General features: G+C 45.3%; 1 protein-coding gene across 3 annotated transcripts; it reads right to left on the reverse strand.

Annotated features, from left to right (window-relative positions):
- Positions 1-1,024: 1,024 nt before the first annotated feature.
- Positions 1,025-17,952, reverse strand: METTL13 (methyltransferase 13, eEF1A N-terminus and K55). Of its 3 annotated transcripts, XM_004027901.5 has the most exons (9): positions 17,889-17,952; positions 16,682-17,571; positions 14,292-15,051; positions 12,713-12,912; positions 10,840-11,035; positions 8,153-8,317; positions 6,534-6,752; positions 4,239-4,370; positions 1,025-2,257 (listed from the first exon to the last, which is right to left on the reverse strand). In XM_004027901.5, exons 2-9 carry the CDS (start codon positions 16,832-16,834, stop codon positions 1,983-1,985), a joined length of 2,100 nt encoding a protein of 699 aa, XP_004027950.3. In that variant the 5' UTR covers positions 16,835-17,571; positions 17,889-17,952; the 3' UTR covers positions 1,025-1,982. The 3 variants fall into 3 exon arrangements, with proteins under 3 accessions (XP_004027950.3, XP_063566925.1, XP_063566924.1); XM_063710855.1 differs by lacking the exon at positions 17,889-17,952 and having other exon boundaries at positions 12,713-12,904; positions 14,752-15,051; positions 16,682-17,541; XM_063710854.1 differs by lacking the exon at positions 17,889-17,952 and having other exon boundaries at positions 16,080-17,518.
- Positions 17,953-19,116: the final 1,164 nt, after the last annotated feature.

Below are 19,116 nucleotides of genomic sequence, written 5' to 3' on the forward strand. Positions count from 1 at the left end.
ATTTCCTTCTTCTTTTATACTTAAATCTTGATAATCATCACCCATGAGTGTCTCTTCCCACCTCCAAATGTGGGAAGCGACATGTAAATCCATGCCTCTGTAGACCATTGCCCCTAAGATGTAACTGAGACCTTATTCTGATAACGCCTAGAGCTTGGCCATGCCACCCAAATGTGCTGCTCCGAACTCTGCACAGCATGAGGGTGATCTGACCAAGGACAGGCAGATGAGCTCCTCTGACTCAGACCCTGGGCCTCCATAACCCATCCTGACACTGCACGAGCTCAGAGAAAAAAAAAAATAGAGTGGCCAGGCACAGTGGCTCATGCCTGTCATCTCAACACTTTGGGAGGCCAAGGCAGGTGGATGTCTCTACAAAAAATGAGCCAGGTATGGTGGTACATGCTGTAGTCCCAGCTACCTGGAAGGCTGTGAGTTGGGAGGATCATCTGAGCCCAAAAGGTCAAGGCTGCAGTGAGCCGTGATGGTGCCAATGCACTCCAGCCTGGGTGACAGAGACCTTGTCTCAAAAACAAGGAAGAAAAAAGAAAGGACTTGCCAAGTAAGGTCCTCTGGGGTACACAGACCTGACATGAGGGATAATCTTCCCGTTACGGGGTTCCAGGGGAAGATCCCCTCCTAAAGAAAGAGAACCAAGTATTTCTAATGGATAAGATCTAAAAACACTGCTCTGCACTCCCTCCTCTCCCTAACAGACTGACGCTATTTTCTAAGGACGACAACCTAACTGAAATACAGACAGTCTCTGACTTACAATTTTTCAAGTTTACAATGGGTTATCAGGGTATTAAATGCATTTTCTACTTATGATGGATTTATCAGGGTATAACCCCATTGTAGGCTGAAGAGCATCTGTATGCTTCAACTGAAAGGTCAGGGTCCATTTTTAAAGGGCCTGTGGAAAGAAGAGCCAGGTGGTGAATGGTGACAATGCCTATTTTCCATGGCACTGCTCATTGAGTCAACCTCGGTATAATTAGGAAAGACAAAATTCAAGCCAGTCTTGGAATCATTGGTTTAATGGTTCTGAATAAATGGTTAAGATTGATGTTTCCAGCCAAGTGAGATTTGGGTTTAGATATAGTTTGGGCTTAAGTATCCTTTATCTCAGATTAAATGAGACAGTGCATGTAAACCACTTAGAAGAATGCCTGGAACACATTAACTTTCATTACTAATGTTTTTGGTCATTCTTAAACATTTTCACTTCTGCCACCACCCTTTATGCAGTCTGGCACATAGCTGTCACTCAACGAATGTGAGTAAATAAACACTAGAGACTTTAGTCTGCCAGGTCTCTAACATGCAAAGCCATGGGGCCAGGTCCATACACTCCCTCCACTGAGAAAAAGACAAATGGCTTAGGCTACAAGGTTTGGGTCACCAAGGAAAGCTGTCAAATAATGAAGTGGGTGAGCAGATTCCTAAAAATTGGAACCATTTCAGCAGCAGTTTCATCCACAGGGAGACAGAGTAAATGCTCTCTCAAATCTGTCTCACATCTATAGAAACCTTACTCTATTTATAGTCTTTTGGCATCTTGCTCTGCTATCTCACTTGAGATCACTCCTATAGAACTAATAGAGGAATAAATCAAAAGCAAACCAGTATAAGTAGAGACGCAATAAAATTTGGATGTCTTGAGTTCTGAGGGGCTTGCACACACTTGTTAAGGCATGCAGTGTGTGCTAGGGGCTTCAGCAGGGAACTCCACTCAAGGACATGGTGTAGGAAGCAAAGACAAACCAACCCAAGTGGTACTGAAGAGGACAAGATGGGAAGGACATTTTTATTTTCCCTAATCTTCAGGCAACCTCACCAAGCTGGAGGTCACATGTAGCTGAGTGTGAAACCAAGAAAAATACGAAGCTTCAAAAGTACTGTGCGTTGTATTTCTTCATTCTCTGGCAGGCTGGGAGTCCAAGGTCAGTCTAGGCAGGAGGGCTGCTTGGCCTAAGCAGTCACACAATTTTCACCGTCTTGAGCATATCTGACAAGACATACGTGTCATCCCAACCCCTCCCAGGCTTCCTCAGGGTCCGCTCCAAAGCCTGGGCTGTTTCTAGGAGCTCTGGTGTGGCAAGTTTTTGCTCAGGGTGCAGCTGACAGAACAGGATCTCATTCACTTCACCCTCAATTCGCCGGACATATAGGAGGGGGAACACTGCCTTGAGCCCAGCCAGCACTGAGTCTTTTAGCCCCAAGTCTCGGCACACAAGGTTGAGAATAAAAACACCTATAGGGTAGGAAGAAAAGTCAGAATGACCTCACATCAGGAGACATATGAAAGACAAGGATTGGCTTTGAGGAAAATACCAATTCCTGTCCCAGGGAGACTGGTGGACTAAAACACACGGTGGTGATGAGTTTGCAGAGAATACACAGCATAGAAAGGCAGATGGAGAAAAGCATGGGGAGCATGTGAGCCATAAACAAACTCCAGCCTTATTTCTTGCTCTTCTGTGCTGCTCACATGTTATTTTACCATTCTCCAAGCCTCAGTTTCCCAAATAGCTTCTCAAAGAATAGCTTTGAGAAAGAAGTGATTCCCAGCTGGGCACGGTGGCTCATGTCTATGATCCCATCACTTTGGGAGGCTGAAGCAGGCGGATAACTCGAAGTCAGGAGTTTGAGACCAGCCTGGCCAAAATGGTGAAACCCCGGCTCTACTAAAAATATAAAAATTAGCTGGGCATGGTGGTGGACGCCTGTAATCCCAGCTGCTAGGGAGGCTGAGGCAGGAGCTGCTAGGGAGGCTGAGGCAGGAGCTGCTAGTGGGGCTGAGGCAGGAGAATCTCTTGAACCCAGGAGGCAGAGGTTGCAGTGAGCCAAAATCCAGCCTGGGTGACAGAATGAGACTTTGTCTCAGTCAATCAATAGAAAGTGATTCCCTACGAAAGTAAAATTTACCAACTCCACAGGGATATTACATTTTTGACATACACACCATAGAGTATTTATTAACCAGTGACAGGGCCAAGGTTATCTTGACTTCTGACAATTAAGATTCCAAATCAAGCCAGTTACCACAGTGCCTTACACCAAATCAAAAACACCTAGAGGGTTGTTAACATAGGGATTAAAGGCTCCAGTTTTGAGGTGACAAGGCACTGATTTTGAGCCCCAACTGTTACCTTGAGTCACCTTGGCAAATCTTCAACCTCAGTTTCCTCATCCAAAAAGTGGACTGCTATGAAGATTAAATAACACACTGCCTAGTAGAGCACGTGTAGGAAGCATCATGCAGTAGCTAGCATCACCATGCTGGTGGGAGTGTGAACTGCTACAACCACTTTGTAAAACTGTGTGGTAGCATCTACAAAAGCCAAAAACATATCCATAACCTATGATCCAGCAATTACAACCCTGTGTATATACCCAAGAGATCTGAAAACATAATTCATCAAAAGGCATATACTAGAATGTTAATGGCAGCACCACTTATAATAGACCCACACAGGAAACAAACCAAATACGAACAGTAGAATGGATAAGCGAATTGTGTTAAGTTACATGATATAACACAGCAATAAAAATAAGCCATGTAAACACAACACTGTGAATGAGTCCCACAAACATCATGTTGAGTGAAAGAAAATGGACACTTAAAGAATACATTCAGCCAAGTTCAGTGGCTCATGCCTGTAATCCCAGCACTTTGGGAGGCCAAGGTAGGAGGATCGCTTGAGGCTAGGAGTTTGAGACCAGCCTGGGCAACATAGTGAGATCCTGTCTCTACAAAAAATAAAAATCAAAAAATTAGCCAGGCATGGTGGCATCCACCTGTAGTCCCAGCTACTCAGGTGACTGAGGTGGGAGGATTCCTTGAGACCAGGAGTTTGAGGCTACAGTGAGCCATGATCAGGCCACTGCACTCCAGCCTGGGAAACAAAGCAAAACCCTGTCTCAAAAAAAAAAACGGAACATTCCAACATTCCATATGATTCCATTTATATAAAGAACAAGAACAGGCAAAATTAAGCTGGGTGGACAGATGTTAAGACAGTGATTACTCTTGCGAGGACAAGTTACTGAAAGGGGATAAGAGATACGACTTTCTGGCAAGCTGGAAATTTTCTGTGTCTAGTGCTAGTAAATGGGTGTATTAAATTTGGAAAAATTGATCGAGCTCGCACTTCTGTGCATTTTTCATTAAAAAGATAATTTTTGTTAATGGTCCCTTCTCTCCTCCCTCTCCCACCTTTTGTTCTCCATACCTTCAGGCGTCAAGATGCTTTTAACCTTCTGTAGAAAAGATTGCTCCACAAATGCTGGGGGCGGACAACTCATTCCCAGTGTTGGGTCCTTACTGTCAACATCAAACATTATGACATCGTAGCAAGGCCGTGCTGGGAAAAAGAAGGAAACAAGTCCTTGTCTTTGCTGGATAAAATAATACTATTTACATTCCAACACTATACCTCCTCTTTACCAGCGGTGGGCATGGTGACTAAGTTAGAAGGATGACACGGAGGATGTGGTTTGCCTGTAAGGGCACTGATGTCATGGCCCAGGGGAGTCCTTGTCATCAGGGTTCAGAGTGTCCCATAGTAAAGATGGAACCTTCTTCCACATTTAAAAGCACCTTCCAAAGGCAAAAACATTACTGGAGTCCACTTTAGCATGAATATTTCTCGGGTAAGAGTCTATCAACACCAGTGGCTTTTGACTGTGGCAGAACATTACAATCACCTTGGGAAGCTTCTAATGTGGACTACACTCCAACCAACAGAATAAAATATCCGGGGGTGGTAGGGGGCAGGTGGGAGAAGAGATGGGAAGCCTCTGGTATTTTTCTTGAGCTTTCCAGGTAATTATAAATACAGTCAGAGTTGAGAACCACTGATCTAGACAAAGCAGCTGACTAAGCCTTTAAGGGCTGACCCAGCAAATGGTAACTTTTAACTCTGAAAACAGCACATTTTGCCTCATAGGAGAAAATGTTCTGAAATTTCAGTTAGTGTTATCTTTGCAGTTCCATGAACAAGAGCTGACTCAAGAAAGAAATGATTTTGCTAAATGGGTGAGAAAGAACTGATGAAGAATTGGATCTGCTCCTTACTATAATGTTAAATTGTTTTAAAAAGGGGTAGGTCTGCAATGCCACTGACAGGTTTTTAGAAAATTTTGAGACTGTGGTCATAATTATTCAAAAATTAATAAGTATTTAATTAGGACTGCTGCATGCTTATCATTGTTCATAGCACAGATCTGATTTTGGTTTCTTACAAAGAGAACATGTTGGCTCATCAAAGTCCAAGGAAAACAATAGCCTGCATTTGCAGCCTTGAGCCCTCCAGTAATCTGAAACATTTTGGTGTTACAGAAGATGGGCAGAGCCATTGAAAACTGATCTATAGATAACAACAGCAGTAACATCATGGATTAAGTACTTACCATGTGCATGGCACTGTTGTAAATACTTCACCATATTAGCTATCTGGGCTTGGGCACCTAAACTAACCCTAGCCTCAGAGAGGGAACCTATGAGACTGTTACAATTCAATTCAGTTTGCAATTAAAATTAAGATAGCATCTGTTCAATACTTGTCCCAGGCATCCTAGTTTGCCACACCCTTACTGGAAAATATTCTAATCTAGTGAGACCAGAGTATCTGTTATGGAATGAGCAGACCAGCAGTCCTGAACAGAACTGAACCAACCTAACTGCCTTCTCCCCGAAGGACTCGAGCTCCAGAAAGTACTAAACTCACCAGCAGCCTATCTGTATAATAGCAGAGTTACTGTCCCTAGTATTTTGCAGAAAATTATTATGCTTATGGTTTTTGTCCTAAATCTGGGATGCAAATTACTAGAGCAAATGGAACCTTAATTCTAGTTGCAGAAGGCCTACCAAAATTCCCACAGAGTACCATCTGCATCAAGGTTTCTCCACCTCAGCACCGTGGAAATTCTGGGCCAGATAATTCTGTCATCAGTGCCCGTCCTGAACATTGTAAGATGTTTACTAGCATCCTAGACCTCTACCGGTTAGATGTCAGTAGCAACATCCCCCACCCCCTGATTTGTGACAATGAAAAATTGTCTCCATACATTACCAAATGTCGGACCCTGAAGTTGTATACCACTGATCTTACATGAATACTGTTTTACTCTATTTCTGGCTTTACCTCCAGTTGAAATATTTAAAAAAACACCTCCCAACACACATTCCACCTTTTCTTCTCTGTTTCTTTGCCCAGTTAGACTTCAGGTTTCTTAAGATGGTGAGGAAATGACAAGGTTACAGGTCAGAAAAAAGCCCACTGGTCTGTTAGCACTATAAGGGCAGGAATGGCCTGTTTTACTTATTGCTATACATTCACACCTAACACAGTGCTAAGCATATAGCTGGTACTCTAGTGAATAAGTATATCAACAAATGAACAGGCTGAAGACTGGAACGATACTCATGCCACTGTCTTAGAGATAAACTGTAGAGGCCCTTGCAGGCCTGACAATGTCGGATCAATCATCCCACAACACCCCTTCAAATGCTCCAAGAGCAGTACCTTCTCCTCCTCCTGCCAGGCTGGCGATATAGTCCAGGCCATCTGCAATGTGGACCTTCATTCGGTCACTCTGGGAGAAGCCAAACCACTGGGTGGCCACTTCCAACATGGAGGGATCGATCTCCACAGCATCAATGCAGGACTTTGGAAAATGATCGTGGACAAAGAGGGGGAGGCTGCCCCCGCCCAGGCCTACCACCAACAATGCCAGTGGGATCTCTGTAAGAAAAGAATAGAGCATCACTCTGCCACCTGTTCACTGGAAAATTCTGTACCAGCCTCAGGGAAGGCAAAAGGGAAAGTCAGCTCACTGTCTCCATTCAGGGGATACAAGATTTAGAGGTCTCCCTGTCTCATTTCAGAAATCTAGGAGTGAATTTGACATCTGATAACTGAATCCTGGATTCATGATGACTAGATCCAGAAGATGAACTAGTGTGTTATTATTATTGTCTCTTAAAGATCTCAAAGTGGCCAGGGGCAGTGGCTCACACCTGTAATCCCAGCACTTTGGGAGGCCGAGGTGGGCAGATTACTTGAGCTCAGGAGTTCGAGACCAGCCTGGGCAACATGGCAAAATCCTGTCTATAGAAAGTAGAAAAATTAACTGGGCATGGTGACACACACCTGTGGTACCAGCTACACGGTAAGCTGATGTGGGAGCCTGAGGAGGTCAAGGCTGCAGTAAGCTGCGATCATACCACTGCACTCCAGCCTGGGCAAGAGTGAATCCCTGTCTCAAAAAAAAAGACTTCCTCGCTATAAGAATTATTAGACCCTCTCTAGGAAAGGGAAGAAGAGTGGCCAAGCAATCTTGCTCATGATTACAAGGCAGCAGAGGTGCAATGTCCCTTGCCCTTGACTCAAAAGGCCACACCGTCTTCTCAGACACCCTCACCAAGTAAGGGTAAGCCATTCAAGTTCCACAAATCACAGGAAAACAAAGGCCCAACTCCTACTCCTAAGCACAGAGCACAGCCACCACAGAGGGATCAAAGGAAGACAACAAAAGTCACCCGAAGGAGACAGACCCTGAGAATTAAATCTAAGAACTGAGATTCTAGTGACATACATCAACACTAAGATAGGACAAAAGTATAGGGTATTCCAAGAAGGCACATTCAGGGACTTCAGTTGAAAACGGTTACAATCACAGACAAAACATGAACATTTTTACTAATGCAGTCAGATCCAAACCTGCTATTAGCGATAAGGCTATGACTGCATTAACTATAATATGAATCTTTTCAGAAAGTAGAAATTCAAGATAGAATTGCATCTTTTGTTCAAATAATGCATTACAGAAAAGCTGAACAATTAAAATCTGTGTATTTTTACATATCTCATTGAATACATGATATACCTTGATTTTAAAAAGAAATGAACAGAAAAAATACCACTTAGACTCTAACATATTTCAATACAATTTCAATATAGCAGGTTGAGTTTGAGGCAACAGTTAATTAGAATGCTCATTAACTTATAACATGGTTGAGATGAAGAAAGATACATTGTCAGCTTGTAACTGCTGTTCTTCAACTACAATGCAAGTGACACCAATTGTTTAGGTCTGTAATCTTTATGCTCCCTTCTGTGGAAGGCAGTGGCATCTCTCTCACCTAGGAGTAACTCTGGGTTTCTCAGCAGGGCAAGGCCAGCGATCATGGCTTTGTGGTGTTCACAACACAGGTAACTCTTATCAATGGACTGCCCCGGGGCTGCAGGGAGGTCCTCCGCATCAGCAGGCCGCTGCTTCTTCCTGTCCTTTTTCCGCTTCTTCTGGGCTAAACAAGACATATGAAGTCCTATGCTTAGTACACTAGTCCTCAGGAAGCAAGGGTTACTGGCAGCAGTGTGCTCCAGATGGCTTGAACACTCAAAAGACCCAATCGTTAAAATTTTGCAAACTGGTTGACATCATGTTGATAGCTTGAAACTGGCCGTAGTGAAATCATCTGGATGTTTGTCCCCTACAAATCTCATGTTGAAATGTGATCCCCAATGTCGGAGCCACCATGCTGGTCACGGGGGCAGATCCCTCATGAATGGCTGGGTGCCTTCCCCATGGTATTGAGTGAGTTCTCACTCTACAGCTGTTGTTGAAAAAAGCCTGGCATCTCTTTTGCTCCCTCTCTTGCTATGTGATGTACCTGGTCTCCCTTCACCTTCTATGATAATTGTAAGCTTCCTGAAGCCTCACCAAATGCAGAAGTTGGTACCATGCTTCTTGTACAGTCTGCAGAACCATAAGCCAAAATAAACGTCTTTTCTTTACAAATTATCCAGTCTCAGGTATTCCTTTATAAGCAACGTAAAACAAACAAATACAGTGGTGGTATTTATACTAGAGAACTGATAAACACTATAAATTAGGATGTGCCCCCCCCACCCCACCCCACAAAGAGATAGTCATTAAACATTTAACATATACAATGGATACAAGGAAGCTGGAAAAGGAAATGGCAAATGCACACTCAAAAACCTGGGAAAACTCAACTGAGGAGCCCTGGTACCTCCCGTCTAAGAAATGTAAGGCCACTAACAGGAGAAAAGATTACTCATAAAGTCTTTTAAAGAAAGGTAAAGTTACTAATCACCCGCTATGTGCCAATTACTATACCGTAACTTTTATTTTTTTAGCTCTTCTAACAACCTTATCATTCCAATTCTTGGCACATGAACACACTGAGCCACTGAAGTGTTAAGTAAATAGGGAATCAGCAGATGGTAGAGATAGGAGTTGATCCTCGGACTGCCTGTCTCCATCACCTATCATCTTTCTGCTATGCCACACAGGTAGCACTACCAACCTTTGCTGAAGAAGGAAATCACAAGTATTCAAAAAAGGAAACAAATCCTAAAAAGCCACTCCACTTTCCCTCTCACCACTCCCTTCTGTGCTCCAGGGTATCATACTAAACAGATGGCTGTGTCTTCATAGGGATCAGCTGCATTCCCCAGCAGTAAAAGGTGTTGATGAGTGGAGTCGGGGTGCTTTTCAGATATATTAAATCACTTTTTAATATGCTCTCCTTCTTGCTCACCAATACTCCCATGAGGGAGAATGTTCTTTCCATGAGAACAAAGTGCTACCAAGAAATCAAGGAACATGACAATGGTGAAAAAACCTGAAACCCAAACTGAAAGGGGCAAAATGTTCTTTCAAGCAATTTTACTGAGATTTTAGTTAGATGAAACTGGACCAATCTGCAGCAAGAGTGACCAAACAATAGGGCAGAAACCCAACAATCTTGGGTGCTCTTGGCCAGGGAAAACCCCTAAAGAAAAATACCATTTTGCTGGGTAACTTGATTCTAGGCTCAGAGCCAGTCTATGACCTCAAACATCTGAATTCTCTGTCTCCACCCTCCTCCCAGATGGCCTTGCTATGAGGGCAGGCCAGTCAGGCAAAGGGAACAACTGGGAATCAGGAGAGCCATTTCATCTTCCATCCTTGAATCTCTGCGCCTCGGACAGGGAAGATGCACTGGAGACAGAGAGGTGAGGGGCATTCACTTTTTGCGGTCTATATTTGACTTTTGAAGTGATTTCAATGAGCAAGTATCACTTTTAAAATACAAACTAACACAGGTAAAACAAACTATTGATTCCCCATCAGGGGGAGTTTCTGAGTGACAGCTGGGAGACCACTTAAAGGGATCCTAGAAGAGATGGTTTAGATCTACACTGTCCAATACTAGCCACTAGCCCCCTGCGGCTGTTGAAATATAAATGTAAATTAATTAGAATTAAAGAAAATTAAAATTCAGTTCCTCAGTTACACTAGCCACATTCCAAACGCTCAGCACTACATATGGCTAGTCACGACCACATTAGAAACTCAGGGACTAAACATCTCCTTCATCACAGGCAGTTTTACTGAACAGTGCTATACTAGACGGCCTCTAAGTCACCCGCCAATCCAAAACCCTCTGAAACAGGTGAGTCACACTATGGAGGGCAGGGCTCACCTGCAACTTCCATGGTTCTGGCTCACCTCACAGAGGCCTATTGAAACAATACACAGATGTACATGGAGCACCTGCAAAACAGATGCCTTTAAACCGAAGACATTAATGTGATTATCACATGTATTTGGTTTCACTACTCACGCCCCCATCACTTCAGAGCCAGGCTCTGCTCAAGAACAGAATGTACTCTGCTTATAGCTACTCACACCCTAAGAGTCCAGATGGTTAAGAACCTACAGACACCCAGGTCCATCCTACATCTCGGCCAAGCTCCCAGGAAATCTAGTCCATGCCACGGCCACTTGGGTCCCACCACCATGCCTATGACACCTCACCTTTGTGAGACACATCCTTCAGCAACCTGGCTTCGGACTGCACCACATTCCTGTTGCTGAGGAAGATCAGTCGACGGAAGTATCGCTTGTCATCCCCTTGCACGTCCTCAATGACATAGTCACCGCTCAAGGGGCTGCAGTCTTGGTGCTGAACGGTCCGGACCCCAATGTCCCCACCCACAGACAGAAAGGGGACCTGAAGGTACAACCAGAGATGTGGTCAAAACAGCAGCTCATTTAAGAAATAAGAGAAATTATAACCCCTTCCCTTTTGTGTGTATATATCCCTATACCACGGTTCTAGACAACAACTACTCCACAGATTTGCCATTCTATTAAAGTACTTTTCTGGAGCCTTTGAACTGATCTCAAAGGTTTAATTCATCTTTTGAAAATCAACTGAACACATAAAGATCTCCCAAACAACTAGTGAGATGCAGCTGATTCTCCCCAAGTTCTTTTAGGGGTTTTTCTCATCAGTAACCCCTAAAAGAACTCTCAATAGTCCAGGATAACAAAAGCTAGAGGGAACCCTCAGGAAGGGGCTGTGATTATGAGAAGGAATCTACACAAGAATAAAGATAACAAAATCCATGGGAGAAACAACCACTCCAAATCTAGAGAAATATTCCTTTCCCCTAATTATTCTCATCTATTTCCCCCCACTTTTCTGAACCTTAGGAGAAAAATATACTTTCCCCCTAAACTTTCCCACTCCTTCCCCCATCTTTATTTCTTTTTTTAAAGACCTATAAGACTATTTAATAATCACCAGTATCTCCTGACCCTGCAGACTCAGGCACTGGTTAGAGGTCACAAATGAAGCTCCTCAGAGGATCTGGGCTTCCTTGAAATAGGGGTCACCAACCCCAAAGTTGGCCGGGAAGAATCAAACACATTCATCTGTAAACACGAGTCAGCCTAGTGGGCAAAACCACAGGCCAGGAACCCAGGAGCCTGGGTTCTTTTTTTTCAGATCTGTTACTATTTGCACCAAGCCTCTAGATACCTTTGCTTTCCCACCTATCAAGAAGGATCAAAGCTTGGGAGACCCTGTCTCTACAAAAGCTTGGGAGACAAGGAGACCCTGTCTCTACAAAAAATGTAAAAAAAAAAACTAGCCAGGTATGGTGGCTTGCACCTATAGTCCTAGCTACTACCAAAGGCTGAGGTGGGAGGATGGTTTGAACCCAGGAGGTTGAGGCTGAGGCTGCAGTGAGCCGTGATCACACCACTGAACTCCAGTCCAGCCTGGGCAACAGAGCAAGACCCTATCTCAAAAAAGAAAAAAAAGGATCAACTCCTCATCATGAAGTTATTTTAGTAAAATCACTTGTTCATTACCCATGGTGACCAGGATAGCACAAGACAGTTGGTGTTAACTGATAATACCATATCACCACTTAGGCAAAAACCTTCGGTTTCCTTCCCAGTAAAACACCTGACCAGCAATGCGAATACCTGGATAACTGTGCTGAGCTGTTTTGGCCCTCTCCCATTTATACCCTCAGATAATGATAGTTGTAAGAAGCAAAATGACCAAGAAAGTCCAGTGTGGAAGGAGAAACCCACAGTCAGAGCAACTCAAATTAGAAAGAACTGGAGCCCACAATGAGTAGAGCATTTCCATCCTGCCATGTCTATGGACTCTGAGAGGCTCCCCCAGACACAGACGCTACTGTGCTCACTTTCCTCTCATTGCCTGGGGCAAAGGACAGTTTCCCTGCCATTTAACCCTTAGCTGCTGATACCCCTCCAGGATTAGATGAAGAGTCACAGACTCTAGTCCTAGCTCCTGCCAAGGCTCCCTCTGCCTCCCTGGCTGCTAACATGACTTCAGAGACCCATGAAAGCCGTACGAAAGCTTTGTTACCTGCTGCTGGCTGGGCATCCCAGCTGGGGCCAGCTCCATGACTCTAGCCGACAGCTCAGCTTGGATGTGGTCCATGCTTTCATACTGCTGACCTCGGTGAAGGGCCACTGTAATCAACCTCCTGAAGCCAGCACTGGCCGCCAGCTGTTTCCGGCCCTCATCCATGCCAAAGAGCCACTCGGTCTCCCGGCCCTGAGGGACTAGAAAAAAGAACTTGGTTACAGGGAGTCCTGGAAAGTGATCAAGCCCACAACCAATATGGCCCAAATGGCAGGGAGCCAGTCCCTGTCCAAGACCAGCATCTTCCCCAACTGTGACCCACTGAGGAGCTAACAATTCTCTAGTTCACAACACCTAGGGCAAAGCAGCCCATCAGACATAAGGCAGGACCAAGGGTGGAGAAGAAGTGTGGGCATGTCTGTAGGGGAAGGAGGCAGACACCTACCACAAGAAAAACAGCAGTAATGCCAACACAAATAAGCCATGCCAGGCATGACTCCAAGCTGTTGACAAATATATATTAATGGAATCCTCCAACGGTCCAAGATGCAGGTAGTAGTATTATTCCCATTTTTACATATGAGGAAACTGAGAAACAGAAGTTACACTATTTGCCCAACTTCGCACAATAAGTAAATGGTGAAGCTGGGACTCAAACCCAGACAGTCTAGTCCCAGACTCTACCCACGCTTGTATTCACTGCACTATTTATTTCCACACATGGACAGACAGAATTATAGAATACTTGAAAAACTAGCTCAGTCACCAGGAAACAAATTACCATAACACCAAGACCATAAACACTTTGCATTTGTCTACAATGTTCTACTTTTGAAAGCATTTCCTCCTACTATCTTTTTTATCCTTATTAAGATAAATCTGATATAACTTACTGCTTTCAGTAATAATGGCTAACATTTACACAGCACTTCCAAGGCCAGGTACCATTTCTAAGAGCTTTTATACTTCTCACAACTACACCAGAGTTACAATCCCATCAAGGCAGAGAAAGAAAAGTAACCTGTCTAATGTCACACCATCAGGAAATGACTGAGCCAAAACTGAAACCCAAACAGTCTGGTTCCAGAGCTCACTTTTTTAGCTGCTACCCTATGCTGCCTCTCCAAATTTTGCAGATAAGCACAGCAACTTCCCCAGGTCCTGCAGCTCACAGGCTACAGCTGGGACTAGAACCTATGTCTTAGACTTGCTAGTCCAGCATTACTTCCATTACGCCATGCTACAAAGTAACTAGCATCTCTATATCATATGTGACCTCCTAAATTTATCTCTATTCTCTCTCTTCCCTACCAACCCCATTCTCACAATTCATCAAGCCTTTGCAATGGCAGATGAAAAGGAATAGGTCTCAACTCAAAGTAGGTTGCTAGAGAGCTATTACTCTCCTTTCATCATGCCTTGGGTAGTCTAATCCTCTGGAAGTACAAACCCCTGCAAGACAAAAAACAGTCCAGAATCCCACCAAAGCCCCAGCCCAGCCTCAGCCCCAGCCCCAGCCCAAGCCCCAGCCCCTGTAAGCCAGCCCCTCCAGGGAACAGAGGGAGCAATCCCAACTCACTGATGAAAATCGCAAAATGATTGTCCCGCGATGGTTTCACAGTGGGGCTGTCCACCACGTGGAGGGTGTAGCGTGGCTCCCCCGTGTCCCCATCGCACAAGTCCAGAGACACACTCCCCAGCCTGGCCTTGCGGCGCAGCTGGCTGCACAGCCAGGCATACTGCTGCCGCTCCTGCACCGCCTCGGCCAGCCGCTCGGCACTCTCCAGCCGCACAGGCTTGCCCTGCTCCTGAGCACACAGCTCAAAGATCTGAAGGGCAGAGCCAGGGACTGGCCTGAACTTGGTCATGATGAAGGCAAAGACAGGCAAGGAGAACTGAGGCTCTGCTTCCAACACCTGGTCCTGGCTGTTGGCCACTTGGTGCACCCTCACCATCCACCCCTCCCGGGAGAAGTGGCCCACTGCTTTCTTCAGGATGTGAGCCTGAGCCAGGGAGATGCAGAGATAGCGACCGCCCACCTGCAGGACACGGCCAACCTCAGCCAGCATCCTGTCCACCTGTTGTAAGGTCTTCTCTTCCTCATCTGTCAGGACAGCATCCAGGGTGCCCTTGTCCAACACCACCTGGAACGAGGCATCAGGAAACTCCATCTGCGTCATGTCCATCTTCAAGAAGCTCATCTGGGGCCGTCGGGTGGCATTACATTCCTTCATTTGCTTGATGACAACCTCACTGATGTCGATGTTCACTATATCCCGATAGCCCACATCATACAGTTGCTCACTCAGTTCTGAGTTGCCACACCCAATCACCAGCACCTGGAGAAAAAATTCACAGACAAGAGGGAGGTAATCAAAGCAAAGGACTGTACTTCAGATACTTCAAGGAATCAAGTCTCACCTTGGCTGAGTCACATTTTCAGAAGGTGGAGATGCTACTGCCAGAGAAAGAGCAACATTGTAGAGTTGATGCTAGACTCTATCTTGAAACACCACATATACTTGCTAGTGAAAACCACATTCAGCTACAATACAGGTTATATGAGAATGGGCTTTGTGTTGCAGAAACAAATTAATCATAATTGTTCTTTTCTCTAAATCATGCACTTATTACTCAGGAATTAATAGGAAGTCAGAGAATCCAAATATAGAGTTACAGTTGAAATCCTAGGCCAGGAATAACCCTATTTCCTCAATCTACTCATGCCTTTGGCTCCTTTAGACAATAAAGTACACTTTGTGAGGATTCAAATCTTATTTCCATCACAGATTCCATCTCATGATATTTGGCTATCTTCTGAAGCCAAACTTAAAATTCAGATTGTTGTCTCCCTCTCCAGGGAGCAATCTCCCATTCAAACTTAGAAATTCTAATATTGCCATCTTTGGAAAAGCATGGTACAAAGAGATGTGCATATGTTCTGGAGCCAGACAGGCCTGAGTTTAAATCCCCACATGACCACCTGGGCATGAACTTGGGCAAAAAAAAAAAAAGAAAAAGTGGCTCTTGGGGCCTCAGTTTCCTCATCTGTAAAATGTATGCATGGCCACTCACCTGAGTTTATGATGAGAATTCAAAGATTGCACATGCACATACACAGCACCCAACATAAGGCTTGGCACATAAAGCTTCCCCACAAATGTTAAGTTTTCTACCTTCCTCCCTCCCTACCTCTAGTACAATCTCACCTATACCAAACCCATTGTTGTACTTATCACGTTTCACTTCTGGAACATGTGCAGGGTTTACGTCTTAATGCTCTTATAGTTTAAGGACTGAGCAGTGCCTGAAACTTGGGGCGCACTCAACGACTATTTGAAAAACAAATTCATACACAAAGTCACACCTGCTGCAGGTTGCACAGGAATGCACAGTGACAGAAGAACATACTTTCAAGATGGGAAGTCACTCTTCAAGTAGGGTTATTAATCCAAGAATGAGCTGGGGTGCGAGGTCTATTATCTGAAAACCTTTAAAAAAAATTTTTTTTTTTTTTTTTTTGAGACAAGGTCTCACTCTGTCACCCAGGCTGCAGTGCAGTGGCGTGATCATGGCTCACTGCAGCCTCGACCTCCTGGGCTCAAGCGATCCTCCCGCCTAAGCCTCCCGAGTAGCTGGAAATACAGATGCGCGCCACCACGCCCGGCTAATTTTTTCGTTTTTTGTAGAGACGAGGTCCCATGTTCCCCAGGCTGGTCTTTAACTCCTGGGCTCAAGCGATCCTCCCACCTCGGTCTCCCAAAGTGTTGGGATTACAGGTGTGAGCCACCGCTCCCGGCCTGAAAGAATATTTTAGTTTGTCTTTTAGCAGGAACAATGCAGGAAATGCTGAAATATGCGTCCAACTAGGGTCCTCCCGCCTGTCACTGTCCACCAAGTGCAAGATTCCTGTTACCAGTTCCCACCTTCCGGAGCACGTACGAAGGGTTGCCAACCCGCGCTCCTCACCTTTTCCCTGGGCTTGATATATTTGTGTAGCACCCCGCACAGTTCCAGGTAGGTTCCATACCACTCGAAAGCTTTCTTTCCTCGCTGCTGGAAGAACTTCTCCCAATAGTCAACGGAGCCAAACTCCTTGGAACTTTTAGGTAAGAGGTTCATGTTCCTACTGCCGGAGCTGCGTTTTCAAGACTCCCCTACTCCCTGTGAGGTACCATCTGAGGAGCTTGCCCACCACACGCAGGCTCCGGGACACTGCAGTGGGAATTCTTTCCACGGAAAAACAGCCACATTGATTTGTTCCCCCACTCCAAACCCCAGGAATGACCCTTAGACGACAAACGCACGCATGGACCACTGAATCTCACACACGCTTGCCCCCTCCTCCACGCCTGCTGTCCCTCCCCAACGTGAAGAGCCCCTCACACTTTTCCCGAACTAGATTTCCGAGCCCATAACCATATCCGGGTGCGAAGCCTCGTGATTCGTCGGCCGGCCCAGCCCAACTCAGCTAGTCATTGGTCGCTGCTTTGCATTTCTATCACCTCATTGGCTGCGACGTGCTTGCCTTTCTCCGGAGGCTCCGTCGCAGACACCTAAACGCTTTTTTGACCTGAGGCCGGTCGACCATTCACGGGACGGGGCGGGACCGCGGGCCGGAGTTGTGGCGGAAGAGGCCGGTCCTCTGTGAGAACTAGGTCACGTCCGGGTAGCGAGTGAGCGCGGCTGTGCTGTGGTTGGGCCCTCCCTCCAGGCGGGGCGGAGAGCGCGCTTGCTTCCTGGGCTCGGCGTCCGCTTCGTCTTGGAGCCGGCTTAATCACTGACTTCGATCGTGCGCCGCACAGGGGCGGAGCGCGGCAGGCGGGAGCGTACTGGTAGAGGAGGACGAAAAGAAAAACCTATACAGATAGGAGAGAAGTGAGGCAGGAAATGAGTAAAGCCAGTCCGTCGTAAAAACGCTGCACATTCTAACCTTGTCAGCTTCTGCGCACCACCACCCCCCGCCTTATTTTGCCACCTCTGCACCAAAATATAGGATTCTGCTATCAAAAGTGTAATAACGTGAAAACTCCCTCTTCTCTCCTCAAAGCACAGCATGCAAAACTAGCCTTTCATTTTGATAATTGGCCTCCTTGTGTTATTCTGACGTTATTTATAACTGCTTATTTTATGTGTTTGATAAACATACTGTACTTTCACATGCTCATGCTAATACCCTGAGGAAGCTTCTGTGAAGGGCACTTTTTTTTCAGGCAGGGTCTCTCTCTATCGCCCAGACTGGAGTGCAGTGGTGCAGTCATGGCTCACTGCAGTCTCCACTTTCCAGGGGTCAGGGGATCCTCAGCCTCCCAAGTAGCACGCCACTATCGCTGGCTAATTTTTTTTTTTTTTTTTTTTTTTTTTTTTTTTTTTGTAGAAATGGGGTTTCGCCATATTGTCCGGGCTGGTCTCAAACTCCTGAGCTCAAGTGATCATCTCGCCTCACCCTACCAAAGTGCTGGGATGACTGGTGTGAGCCACTATGCTAGCAGGCACTATTTGAAAATGACCAAATATGTGTATCACTGGGCCTTTCATACCATGATAAATTGCAGGAGGAATATACAGATTGAGGAGAGCAGATAGGCTTGGAATTGAGCATGTGTGCTGTGGGCTGTTACATACTACACTAGCACAGGTAGATAGCCAGGTAGACTGTTAATAGTTAAGTAGGTTAGATTGGACTTAAACATTGGTTTAAAAAAGTGATTCTCAAACTGGCATGCGTCAGAATCACCTGGAGGACTTGTTAAAACACAGAATTCCCCAGTCCCACCCCTGTTCTAAGTCATTAGTTCAACGGTGAGGCCCAAGGATTTGTGTTTCTAACAAGTTCCCACGATGCTGATGATGTTGGTCCCGGAACCACACTTTTTTGAGAACCACTGTTTTAAAATACAATTAAGAGATAAGTCAAAATGGATATGGTTCCAAATTCGCAATTTTCAATGATAAATCTAAAAGCTTTCTACAAGTAACATAAGAGAAAATCCGTTTTCATGATCCCTTTGCTGAGTTCACATTGTTCCTCTCTACCCAAGGTAAAGAGAAGGAGTCCTTGAAGTAGTAGCTTCAGCTACTACACCATGCAAGGTTCTGAATGGGTGAAATGTGAGTTCTTAAGGAAGCACTTATTGAGAGCGGAGGACATCACTTGTACTGAATGTGCTACACGATACCAAAGAAGCAAAACAGCATAGCAGCCAGGCGCGGTGGCTCACGCCTGTAATCCTACCAGTTTGGTAGGCCGAGGCGGGCGGATCACTTGAGATCAGGAGTTTGAGATCAGCCTGACCAACATGGTGAAACCATGTCTCTAATAAAAATACAAAAATTAGCCGAGCGTGGTTGTGTGTGCCTGTAGTCCCAGCTACTCAGGAGGCTGAGGCAGGAGAATCGCTTGA

This window comes from Gorilla gorilla, chromosome 1, assembly GCF_029281585.2.
Source record: "Gorilla gorilla gorilla isolate KB3781 chromosome 1, NHGRI_mGorGor1-v2.1_pri, whole genome shotgun sequence".
Classification (NCBI taxonomy): domain Eukaryota; kingdom Metazoa; phylum Chordata; class Mammalia; order Primates; family Hominidae; genus Gorilla; species Gorilla gorilla.